The sequence below is a fragment of the Danio rerio genome, chromosome 11, assembly GCF_049306965.1.
Source record: "Danio rerio strain Tuebingen ecotype United States chromosome 11, GRCz12tu, whole genome shotgun sequence".
Lineage (NCBI taxonomy): Eukaryota > Metazoa > Chordata > Actinopteri > Cypriniformes > Danionidae > Danio > Danio rerio.
The window spans coordinates 18,349,408-18,363,320 of record NC_133186.1 but is presented as its reverse complement, the minus strand read 5'-3'; the positions used below and the strand labels follow the sequence as shown (position 1 = coordinate 18,363,320).

Sequence of the window (13,913 nt, the reverse complement as noted above, 5' to 3'; positions counted from 1 at the left end):
TAATTCTCAAAAGGATCAAAATTATGGCTTCAAATAGAGAGGGAAGTGGATATGACAAGTAATTCTTGCAGTAATTGAATTGGTGTGCGCGAGTGTGCGGCATAGCAATTTTGTATCATCTCACAGGGGAGTTGATGGAGGACTGGTGAGAGATTATATCAGATCAATTACCGACATTGTGTATGTCGGGGTAATTTACAGAGAGTGGAGAGCAGGAAAAGTAGGCCGAGGACATTTTTAAGTAAGTGGATGTCGAAGTCTTAACATGACATTTAGAAATGTACCTTTATGATATGTATGGTATGCCACATGATTATCAAAGTGTTGACTTTAAGTGATAGCTTTGAAAAATGAAATAAAAATTTACTGGTAATTTACTGTAGGTGACTTTTTCCTTCATACATGTATAAGTACATATTTAGCTGAGGAAAAATGCAGGATCTTAGTAATTCATGTCAATGTCTACAGGCATTTTGAGTGTTCAAAAACATTTATAGGCAAAACTAAATTTAAGGGATAGTTCACCAGAATAAATGTTTTCTCACCATTTATTCACACTCAAGTGGTTATAAACGTATATAAATGGCCAGCAGCCATTGATTTCGTTAGTAAGTCAATGGTTGCAGCTTTCCAGCATTCTTCAGTATATCTTCTTTGAATTCAACAACAACAAAAACATTTGTTACAAGTGGATAAGTAAATGGTGGCAGAATTGTAATTTCTGGGTAAACTATCCATTTTACTAAATTTTTGCTCCTGCTGAAAATCTGACATCTTATGAAGCAGCATGGAACAGGAAGTTTGCAATCCAGAGTAGGTCAGATCAGTGCTTACAAACAGTTAATTACACACTGCAGTTTGTAGCCTATTATTAATTGCAAAATACATATTTTAGAAATATGTTAGTAACAATCTAGATTACACATTTTTGGTAATGTAATCTGACACCGTTTTTTGGATTACTTTCGGATTACTTTTGACATAACTTGTTTAATCACATCAATTTGATTATTTTGTACTAACTAATCTGCAAGGGTTTGTGAAACCATGACATAATTCAGTCATAACAATGTAAAATTTCATAAATATTTTATTATTTAAACAAAATTTTGTTTAACTGAGTCATGTAAGTAATTCTACCCTCAAAAGAAGGGATTAGCCTACAAATCATATGAATTATTTAATTGAAAATGCATTTTATTGTCAAAGTCTTACAAGTTATATGCGTGTGTGTGTGTGTGTGTGTGTGTGTGTGTGTGTGTGTGTGTGTGTGTGTGTGTGTGTGTGTGTGTGTGTGTGTGTGTGTGTGTGTGTGTGTGTGTGTGTATAAAAATTAGGGCTGCACAATATTGAATAAATCTGCGATTATATTGCGATATGAATATCATTACATCAGATGACTTGAATTGCACTATTTCATTACTTTAAATGGACTAGGGTGATCAAGTGTTTTTCAATTCCCCACACCTGTATAAAATTTTATAAATTAAACAAATACAGTTGAAGTCAGAATTATTATCGCCCCTTTGATTTTTTTTTCTTTTTAAACATTTCCCAGATGATATTTAACAGAGCAAATAGATTTAAACAGTATGTCTGATTTTTTAATTTTAATTTACCCTTTCTTACCTAGTTAACCTAATTAACCTAGTTAAGCCTTTAAATGTCACTTTAAAATTTAAGAAATCAATTACTATTAGAGATGAATTATTAAAACTATTATGTTTAGAAATATGTTGAAGAAATATTCTCTCCATTAAACAGAAATTGGGGGAAAAAAAAAACAGGGGAGCTAATAATTCAGGGGGGCTAATAATTCTGACCTAAACTGTAAAAATAATTCTGACTTTAACTATATACACACATATATATATATATATATATATATATATATATATATATATATATATATATATATATATATATATATATATATATATATATATATATATATATATACAGTTGAAGTCAGAATTATTAGCCCCCTTTTGATTTTTTTTTCTTTTTTTAATATTTCCCAAATGATGTTTAACAGAGCAAGGACATTTTTACAGTATGTCTGATAATATTTTAACTTCTGGATAAAGTCTTATTTGTTTTATTTCAGCTAGTATAATAGCAGTTTTTAATTTTTTTAAAAACAATTTTGGGACAAAATTATTAGCCCCTTTAAGCTAATTTTTTTTTTCGATAGTCTACAGAACAAACCATCATTATACAATAACTTGCCTAAATACCCTAACATGCCCAATTCACCTTATTAACCTAGTTAAGCCTTTAAATGTCACTTTAAGCTGTACAGAAGTGTCTTGAAAAATATCAAGTAAAATATTATTTACTGTCATCATGACAAAGATCAATTAAATCAGTTATTAGAAATAGGTTTCTAAAACTATTATGCTTAAAAATGTGCTGAAACAATCTTCCCTTCATAAAACAGAAACTGGGGAAAAAATAAACAGGGGTGTTAATAAGTCAGGGGGGCTAATAATTCTGACTTCAACTGTATATATATATATATATATATATATATATATATATATATATATATATATATATATATATATATATATATATATATATATATATATATATATACACACAGTTGAATTATATATATATATATATATATATATATATATATATATATATATATATATATATATATATATATATATATATATATATATTTATATATATTCATTCATTTTCTTGTCGGCTTAGTCCCTTTATTAATCCGGGGTTGCCACATCGGAATGAACCGCCAACTTATTCATCAAGTTTTTACGCAGCTGATGCCCTTCCAGCCACAACCCATCTCTGGATAACATCCACACACACATTCTCACACAAACACTCATACACTACGGACAATTTAGCCAGCCCAATTCACCTGTACCGTATGTCTTTGGACTGTTGGATTGTTGGAAACCGGAGCACCCGGAGGAAACCCACGAGAAGGCAGGGAGAACATCAACACCACACAGAAACGCCAACTGAGCCGAGGTTCGAACCAGCGACCTTCTTGCTGTGAGGCGACAGCACTACCTACTGCGCCACTGCCTCGCCATATATTTATATATATATATATATATATGTATAGATAAAACATATATCATTTCACTATATATTTCACAATTATAAATCATGATATCTAATCAGATAATCTAAAGTAAATTAAAAAAGTATTTTAATCTAGTTAGATGTATTCAAATGTGATTAGTTATTACCCAGCCCTAGCTGCAGATTAAAGGGAATGATGCAGAAAATAATGTTTAGTTTCTGAAACATGATGATAATTTTTACCATTTCATAAAACTTTAATGTATCAGTTTAAAGTAGAGTTACAGGTGTTAAATTTTTTGACTAAAAATTACCAGCAAATTTTCACTTCTGGGTGAACTATACCTTTAAACATAGTTTTGCAGTAATTAATTTTAGTTAACATGTTGGGAAGAGTTATGGTTATACTCCTCATTGCAAAATAGCCTCTGGCCTGTATTTTTGCATTCCTGTCATCATTTATCTTTATTTGCAAGTCATTTGGAGGCGGCGGCATTAATTAGTCGCTGTCTCTGATCCAAATGCACGATTACAATCCTGCGCTGCTGCATAGGTGCAAAAAAAAAAAAACCTGAGGATGAAACTCTCATTTCCACAGTGACACAACGACCACAGGCCAGCACTCAACCACGACACAAGGTCAGAGAAAGAGCGGGGTAATTAAAGCATATTGTTGCACTCTGAGATTTAATTCAGGAGTGTGTATATGTTCCTCATCTCTTCTATAACACATAACTGTAAAGCGACAAATAAATACTGCAATATATCACACAGACCAATATTAACAGCAATATTAAAAAGCATAAAACAGTTTTTTTATGTATTTTTGATATACTGTGCCATCTATCGTATAGGTGGGCAATATGACAAAAAAAATCTCACAACTTAAGTCATCTATATCCAAATAATCATAAAAAAAATTGGATCTTTCCGTAATTATATCAATTAATATAGTTTATTTATTTATACTGCATAGAAAATGTATTTGTTTTTACATCTTTAAGCATTTACTCAAAATGTACTCATTAATATGTGATTATTTTATTTACATTATTTAGAATGTCAGGGCAGTTTTGATTAAAAATGTAAACATGTAAAATATAGTAATGAAATATAAAACACTTTTAAAACAGGCCCAATTTAAAATATTGCTAAATAAAATTTAAAAAGTAAACAATACTTTCCACTTTCAATACTTCTTCTCAGCATGCTGTTATTCATGTTTCTGGTGTGTAAGAACAAATGATGAAAAATATTAATGTGAACAGTGTATTTTGCAACACTATAAACAATAGAGCATGATTTAAAATGGTTGAAATGGTAAAAACAATGACGAATAAACTTTCTTATTTCCTCCAAACGATACATTTCTACTGTCATATTGAACAGCCCTAATATATAGCATAATATTATAAAAACAATTCAATATTTAAATTCATTATTTAAATTCATTAGTTTGAATTAGTCACTGATTTACCACAGGTTGCCACAGCGGAATGAACCACCAAATAGGGCATGGGCTGATAAACGATATTATATCGTATCGCAATAAAATTTATGTCAATAACAATGATGAGCTCTGGACTTTTTTACTCTACATTGATCTGAAAGTCAATCACATGGCAGAAACGTCTAACTATGGGAATCTAAAAGTGTATTGATATTAGACATGAATTTTCTGCCCCCAAAAATGTATCAAAATGTATCACAAAATTGTTATGCCATTTAATGGACATTTAGCAGTGGCTTCAGCCACTGTTACTGTACTCTTTTAAATCTGTAAGCATTTACAACTGATATCAAAATATATATATCTTTATTCAATATGTAAAATAATTATCGAGATAACATTTTTGCCATATCGCCCAGCCCAACAACCAATTACATATATATATATTTTTTTTTTTTTAATTGAATGAATGCCTATCCAGCCATTAAAATGTTAATTATAATACATTATAAGAATAACTTATACAGTAATAAAGGCCGAGTTGCATTAAATGAACAGTTCACCCAAACATGACAATTGCGCCATTTATAAACCTGCTTTTTTCCCATGTATGAACATCATAAACATAAGATATTCTAAAAGAAATCTGGACAACTATAAATAACAATAATAATAACAACCATAATAATAATAATAATAATAATAATAAACTCTAAATAGCAACTTGATGTAAATTACAATGTTTATCTCTTTAATAATCAACCCAATTGATGTTACATAGTAATGAATATATAAGAATCATAATTTAGTTTATACAACAGTTCTGTCTGGTTCTGGAATCTGATTGGCTGATAGTTGTGTGATGTTCAGCAAATAACAGCACCTGTCCAGCCTCTCCACCCTTTACCCTTGTGTATTACTCCGTCCACATACAGCAACAAGCAGAGGACACTACAGTTTGACAAATATTGCTGCTGTTGGGCAACAACATAATGTACTTTTGACTACTGAGTTTTTTTCTGTGTTAATTATTGTGATCTCCTGATTACTGGAAAATGTCTGTAGACTGATGGCATTTCATGCTGTTCTGCATTATAATATTAAAATGTGAGCAAAATCAGTTGTTTTGTCATCACTTTAGATATTTTGCTCGAAAATCATTCAAATACAAGCTCTAAAGTGACGTTGGTGAATTAGTAATGGTTTCTGCTGTTCTGATGTCAGCTGCAGTTGTGAATAAATGGCGGAAGAAAGTAGCTCTTCATACAAAAGGATTTTGAGACTCTCCATTTAATTTTCTGTTTTATATACACAATTATGCTGTCGAACCGTTAAATAAACGCAATATATCATGAGTAGCAGTGCGATATGAGTGTATATCATCACTATTAAGACACTATGCATGCCTCCCGCCAGTGTTAATATAGAGCCACATCGCACTGCTACTCGTGTTATATTCCTTATATAAATCGCTGTTGCATATATAAATGTGGATAAAATTAAAAGATAACAATGCTAAATATATTTCTTCCATTGATTTAAATAAAAGCTTCATGTAAAGTGTTAACATAGGAGTTATTTAGTAATAATTCAAACCAAATCTTTGAGTGGTTGGTGCATGTTAACATTTGTATAAACTTTCCACCATTTTAAGCACAAACCTGGCTAGACCTCTCAACAAAAGAGACTTCAATTAGCATAAAATAAAGCAGTTTTGCATGGCTAGGTCACTCTCACAGCTGTGACTCTAGACATCAATAGACACAGCTGGAACATTCCAACCGGACCATGAACTCTGAACAAACGCCTCCCAGCAGAGTCTCAGGAAACTAGAATTAAAGCAGGCATCTGGAACAATCTTCCCCAGATCATCCTACAGGTGTTTTAAATAAAACAACAACAACAGCGTCCTCTCAGGACCTTATAGAGCACTGCCTCCCAAAATCTGCCTGACGCATCCCCCATCTCATCCTTTGATAACACCAATGCGTGTGCAGAAATAACATTATTCACCCAACACAATTGCCTATTTCTTGACATTTCACAGAACTGGCAGGTGAGAACAAGAAAGAGGAGGTGGGAAATGGTTGAAAATGAGCCCACGGCATAACACCCTGGCTTGATTTGAGCAATAAATCACTGGCAACCATATTCTCGCAGGCAATGTGTAGATTATTTGCTGTGCCAAGCTTAGCAGGGTGCCAGTCGGCCTCCTCTAGACATGCTACATGCGGTTTTCAGCAGCACAGCCATAGGGGGAGACAAGCTTTATAAATGTAGGAAAAAGTGCTCCTTCAGCTTGACAAATGAGCTTTCGGAGAGCGTGTTGGGCAAATGGGAATGAAGATAAATCTGATATAATGGTTAGATAACAGCCTGCTCTGGCCCTGACAGACACCATCAGCTAGTGCATTCTTTATAACCTGCTACACACACACACACACACACACACACACACACACACACACAAACACACACACAGTAGTCGCACAGAGAGAATAGGCAGAAATTGTGCTACACTCATATATTTATAGAAATGTTTCATATAAGAAGACAAAGTGCCCATTGAATGGAAGTTGCAATAGTCTTTTATTTCTTTTGGTCATCTACATATGAGAGCAACAATCTCTCAAATTATTTTTTGAATGAATTTTTGAACTGTTGTCATTGTTGTTGGAATATGTCCTATTTTTTCTAAATCTCAAATGTATTGCGACTTATGTACTACGTATACTGTTATACTAATTAAAGGTGCAATAGGTGATTGTCTTCAGAAACAACTTTTGTTATGCTGGTTGAAAGTCTCTTCACATCCTTATAGCAATCATTAAATTTTGTGGGACCAAAGTTGTCCAATTAAAACATTCAGTCCAAACATTACGATAGAGTCTCCTACCTGTTTCTGTGCCTGACGACCAGGTTGTCATGGTCCTAACCTTTAAACACCACCCATTCCACAATGCACCAGCCCCTTATGGCTCTCCCTGGAGGTGGTGGGCCTGCAGGAGGATGGTCCCACATCGCTCCTTTGGGCTAAGCCCGGCCGGTTCCATGGGCAAAAAACCCAGCCACCAGACGCTCGCATACGAGCCCCAACCCCAGGCCTGGCTACAGGGTGGGGCCCTGGGTGCTCCATACCAGGCGACTTCATTGTCCTCAATGTTAAGAAGCTCATAAGAGGTTTTTGAACCGCACTTTGTCTGACCTGTCACCTAAGACCTTTTTGCCTTGGGAGACCCTACCAGGGACATTAGCCCCCTACAACATAGCTCAGGAACACTCAGCAGGGTTCATACAAATTTTTACTACTAAAATACCATGGTTTTTCAATGACTTTTCCAAAACTGTCAGGTAAATATTCATGATTGTGTTTCATGTAATGTCTATGAACACGTGCTAAATAAGAAAAAAATACAAGTTCAATCTTATTACAGCATATCAAAAAATATGCAACAATCCAAGCAGTTTGTATTTATTTTTTTATCTGTGAAATAGTTTTTAAAAAGTATCTTGTTGTCTGGGCTCAGTGGTTAACACTGTCGCCTTACAACAAGAAGGTCGCTGGTTCGAGCCCCAGCTGGGTCAGTTAGCGTTTCTGTGTGGAGTTTGCATGTTCTCCCAGTGTTGCAGTGGGTTTCCTCCAGTTTCCCCAGCAGTCCAAAGACATGCGGTATAGGTGAATTGGGTAAACTAAATTGGCTGTAGTGTATGGGTGTGAATGATTGTGTATGGGTGTTTCCCAGTGAGGGGTTGCAGCTGGAAGGGCATCGAGTGCGTAAAACATATGTTGAATAAGTTGGCTGCTCATTCCGCTGTGGTGAGCCCAGATTAATAAAGGGACTAAGCTGATTGAAAAAAATGAGTAAATTAAATAACTAATGAATCTTGCTGTACTTTGTGTGAAAATTTTTAGAAATGTTGGCTTGTGTTTTCACAAGACTTATTAGATTAGTACAAATTAGCCTTTAGCACCCACAGTTAAACCTACCTACGTACCTCTGCAGTTAAAGATTGTTTTTGGACGCGACAATCAAAATGCATCTTGAATTATGGTGAAAGCGAGTGAAAGAGAGGTGAAGCTGAAACTCCTTTTAATTTTTGAAGTTAATGCTTTTGCAACTGAAGTTTGCAAAGTTTACCCCACACAGACAACATCATGTGAAGGAGCGAACAGCTCAATTTTGTTTTATTTAAAATGTACCCAATTGTATCATCTCAAGTACACAGATAATTGTTAAACAAATTGTCATGACTTTTCCAAAACATTTTGGGTTTATTTGTTTTTCCAAAACTTCCAGGCCTGGAAAATGCCTTTTCAAAATTTCATGTCTTTTCCAGGTTTTCCAGTACAGTATGAACCCGGGAAGAACAGGAGAGGAGGCCTCGGGTAGACCCAGGAGACATTGGAGGGACTATGTCTCTAGGCTGGCCTGGGAATGCCTCGGGATCCCCCTGGAGGAGCAGAAGGAAGTGTCTGGGGAGAGGGAAGTCAGGGGTTCTCTCCTAAGACTGCTGCCCCCACGACACCGGCCCCAGAAAAGCGGTTAAAAATTAATGAATGATTGAATGAATGTCCTACCTGTCTGTAAAAATATGTAAAATTTTGTGCAGAAATGATTATTTTATCTGCGTGTTCGAGGATGCGGTTTAGCTATATTAAATACTAACTGTGCTATAAAGTTTTTTTCTCTGGCGAATGTTTTGTGATTGTATGGTAGTGGTTTTGTCTAGTGCATGTGTTAATGTTTATGTGTTCAGGAGGCATGGTTTTGCATGAGGATTTGCAGGGTGGGACGTAGGCTTTCATTTTCTAAGATCTCCTATTGCCCCTTTTTAGGAACAATAGGCTCATTTTACAACTCCTCTAGAGTTAAAGGTGCTGTATGTAGGTATTTGACTTTTCTAAAGCATAAAAATGCCATAATATGTTTGCAGATATTTAAGAAACATGCCATGTAAACATTCTTGTTTATCTGAAAAACAATGATGAAGTCAAATATTCTGCTTTGAAAATGTGTTTTCCGTGCCGAAACGCTGTCTTTGTTTTGGCTGTTTTAACCTGCTCAATGTCAGTTTAGTCAATTATACTTTGGCACCCCAGGTTGCTGAAATGAAACGCAGATTCAGTTCCAAATGAGGTTATTAATTAGCAAATTATTTACATATTAGTATTACATACGTAAACATTAGGTGAGCAGGTTACATTATAATCGCCCGTTTTGCACCAGACGGAATACGACAGAAATTAAAATGCAGCCATTCAGAAGCACAGAATATGCACTTACTCACAAAATGGTAAGCTTTATAATCTATTTAATAAATATCAACCCTCTTTAACATTATTAAATGTATATGCTGAATCACTCATATGTGTTTAGTTCTAAAGTTCAATTTTAAACAGTTGATTATCAAGATCTGAGGTGATCTGCTTTGAGTATATGGCAATAAATGTCATGTAAAATGGCATTCAAACTCACATTGTTAGCATTTAGCACTGAATAAAGCACATTCAGTGTATCTGAGGTGATCAGTCATATTTTTTGTTGCTCAGCTGCAAGAAATAGAAGCCGTTTCTAACATATCAATTTGAGGTGTTGGTTAGGAAAAAAACTCTTTTTAATATAGAAAATATTTCTTCTGTCGGGTGTCGTTGCTTTTATTAAAAACACGACTTAAATCACTCGCTCCTGTCCTAAGTCTGGTAACTTGCGCTTGCGTTTAAACAACTTGCACTGCACCTTTAAACATTTGAATTTTAGCATTTTTTTATTTATTCAGTCAATCTCAATGTCTACACTTTTAGCTTAGCTTAGCATAAATCATTGAATCAGATTAGATCATTAGCATCTTGCTCAAAAAAAAAAAAAAAAAAAGAGCACCCGGAGGAAACCCACACCAACACGGGGAGAACATGCAAACTCCACACAAAAACGTCAACTGACTCAGCAGAGGCTCAAACCAGCAATCTTTTTGCTATGAGGCGATAGTGCTACCCACTGCACCACAGCGTCGCCCCACTTTTCATTTCAGGTGTTGCATATAATCATAGTGTCTGTTGCAGCCATGGTACGGCAGCAAAGTTCCTTGTTATTATGCCAGAATGAGAGTATAGGTCCTTGACATATCGGCCTTAAAAATAGTAGCTTTCATTTTCCATCAGTCTTAGCACACGATGCAACTGTGAAAATCCTTTATAATAAATAAAATGATTTCATGGTGAATTTTAGGGACACTGATAGAGGTGAATAAAGTGTCATTAAATTTCCAGATGAATTAAACCTTGCTGTTGCACCTGATCGGTTGTTCCAATTCTACAAAGACAGAGTCTAAATCACTGAGATTAAAGTCCGGATCCACGTCTTGTTTGATTAGTGTGTTTGAGCTGACCTTAAAGGGTCAGCCAGATAACTATGACAGAACAGCAGCACGGAAGATACTTTCATCTGTTTGAAAAACTCAAAGTAATGGGGAAAAGAACAAAGCAATAAGTAACAGGTCAGAAAACTATGCCAGAAAACTCGAAATTATAAATTAATTTATAACTTCCTGTCATGAAACCTATTATCAACTTGTAAAATGTCAGAAGTTATGCAAGTGAGATGACTTTGTCTTCTTCTCTAGACGCCCCGAGGTGAGGACTTTTATAGTAAAGCTCTGGGATTACAGGCTTTGAACAGGGCAGCTTGTACCCATAACACATAGGGATACAGCTGAGAATCTGATGTTAAAAATCCACCTTTTGAAGTGTGCAAATCCTAGCGCATAAGACAAAGGGTTATCAACAAACCTGACATCAGCTTCACCTCATATTCAAACATCTTAGTTAGTAGTGAAGTCTAACCTTTTCACTTCACTTGCTTTTTGTGACTTGCGATCATCTCAGAATGACATTTGATCTGATTTTCCAAGCAAAAGTTTTTCAGTACAGTGAAGAATCAATAGAGTTGATTTAATTGATAGTAAACAAGCACCGATCAATCAAATTATAGCATTATAGTAATACAGTGTGAATTTTTGTTATGAATATATTTCATTTAATAATAGGATAATAAAGGAAATATTAAACACTATTAGTCGCATTAATACATTTTATTTTCTCTAATGATATTGAGACAAGTTTGGTTCTGAATGCTACTTAACTGAACTGTTGTAAATCAAAAATGTTAGTCCTAAAAATATTTGTTTAATGGTTCTAATAGACTGATATTTTATGTCAGTGTTGTGTTCTTTTAAGTGACGAAGGTTATTCCACACATTGCTGTTTTAAAAGAACAGAGCAAACTGAATCTAAACCGACGGGGAATAAAAGATTATGGCCCTGAGGCCAATGAATAAATGCACAATTGATTAATAAAAAGTACATTTCTTCATACATTCATGTATCCAATATAAAGTAGTAGGCTATATGGTTTAGAAGTAAAGACTTTCTCTCTGTTTCTCTCAGTGTTTCCTTTATATAAAAAGAAAGCAATGGTTCTTAAGGTCAAAAATCGTAATAAAGAACTAAATGCATGTGCAATTGTATAAATATATTTGCATCAAAACAACACAAAAACTGCTACAAATAATAAATCAACAAATTTCCTGAAATAATAATTTGACTTCTAATTGATCATTTGGTATCAGAAGTGGCTTAAAATATATATAAAAAATATAAAATATGATCATGCCTTGATTTTTAATAATTTAATTAGGACAGTAAGTTATGACTTTGCTTAGACAAAAGCCTTGTCACTTAACAGAAATCATGTACAATACAGAATATAAAGTCATGGTGCAGTGGAAAAAGAATGAATATTGTGTATGACTCCCATGAGCTTGGAGGACTGCACCCATACATCTCTGCAATGACTCAAATAAGTTATTGATAAAGTCATTTAGAATGGCAAAGAAAGCGTTCTTGCAGGATTCCCAGAGTTCATCAAGATTCTTTGGATTCATCTGTAATGTCTCCTCCTCCATCTTACCCCAGACATACTCGATAATGTTCATGTCTGGTGACTGGGTTGACCAATCCTAGAGCACCTTGACCTTCTTTGCTTTCAGGAACTTTGATGTGGAGACTAAAGTATGAGAAGGAGCGCTATTCTGCTGAAGAATTTGCCCTCTTCTGTGGTTTGTAATGTAATGTGCAGCACAAATGTCTCGATACCTAAGGCTGTTGATGTTGCCATCTACTCTCCGGATCTCTTTCACGCCCCCATACTGAATGTAACCCCAAACCATGATTTTTCCTTCACTAAACTTGACTGATTTCTCTGAGAGTATTGGGTCCATGCAGGTTCCAATAGGTGTTCTGCAGTATGTGTGATGATTGGATGCAGTTAAACATGACTTATCTAAGAAATCTACCTTCTGCCAATTTTCCAAATGATCAACTAGAAGTCAAGTTATTATTTGTTGCTCTTACAACTGAGAATATATATAATTTTTAATTTCTGGAAAAGACCACTTAAAATTGCACAATCTTCGAGAAAGTTATATCGCAATTACATTTTTGAAGATGTAGTATACAACAATGAAAGATTCACTTTTTATTTCTGACTTTGATTGGTTTTATGACATGAGTACTGCCCTTTTTTGAGCATTCAGTGATTCACTTACAGAGGAAATGAAGGTGTTCTTTTCAGTTCCAACACCTAAATCTCCCTTGACAAAACTGCAAGACTCCTCTCTATGAAAACAGCTATGTCAACAGAAAACAATAAGATCCTATTTGGCCAGCTGTTGGGAAAATACAAGGTCATCTGTGGCCCGGCTTTAACCCAGAGTAAAAAACAACACATTCAACAAAAACCCCATTCTAAGCCTTCTGCATATTTGTCTGGGAAACAGACTCTGTTCAGTTGGACTGCAATGGGTAAATGATGATAAACTGAAGGACAAAACAACAGGACTGAATAAAGAGGAATAACATCAGGAAACCTACGATTTCTCCTAGTGAAGCAGCCAGCATGTGAGTGATGGGGGCCAGGTTTGTTGTGGTGTAGCCAGAGAAAACGGACTTGGTGCTTTCATAGGTGACAAAGAATGCGGCAGCTGAAAGAAAATAAACACTTCATTTCAAGCAAGCCATTTAAATGAAGATGTTTGCATGTATTTCATTTGAAAGTGTATCCTCAGACCTGAGGATCTCAGTGAGTCTGGTTTAAATATGTTGCTTATCATAATCAGACATTTTAATTACACTATTTAATTACTATTCTAAAAAGTACAAAATAAGACTATAAAATAAACTTTTTAACACAAAAACTGAGTACAATGGGGTGGCATTATTCTTTTCAAAGTTTGTCCATCTTTTAACTTTTAATAAACGAGAATTAACTAATTACTTCTTTATAGCCCCAGAACATTTCTGAATTTTACAGACGTTTTGAATATTAGTGCACAGAAAGGAATA

The 13,913-nt window shown here is 34.6% G+C and overlaps 1 protein-coding gene across 1 annotated transcript in view; it reads right to left on the bottom strand.

The window, feature by feature from the left end:
• Positions 1–13,913, bottom strand: part of slc25a26 (solute carrier family 25 member 26) — a 116,192-nt gene that overhangs the window by 98,442 nt on the left and 3,837 nt on the right. The window contains 1 exon segment of the mRNA NM_001030143.1: positions 13,443–13,552. Within this exon segment, the coding sequence (NP_001025314.1) occupies positions 13,443–13,552 (110 nt within the window).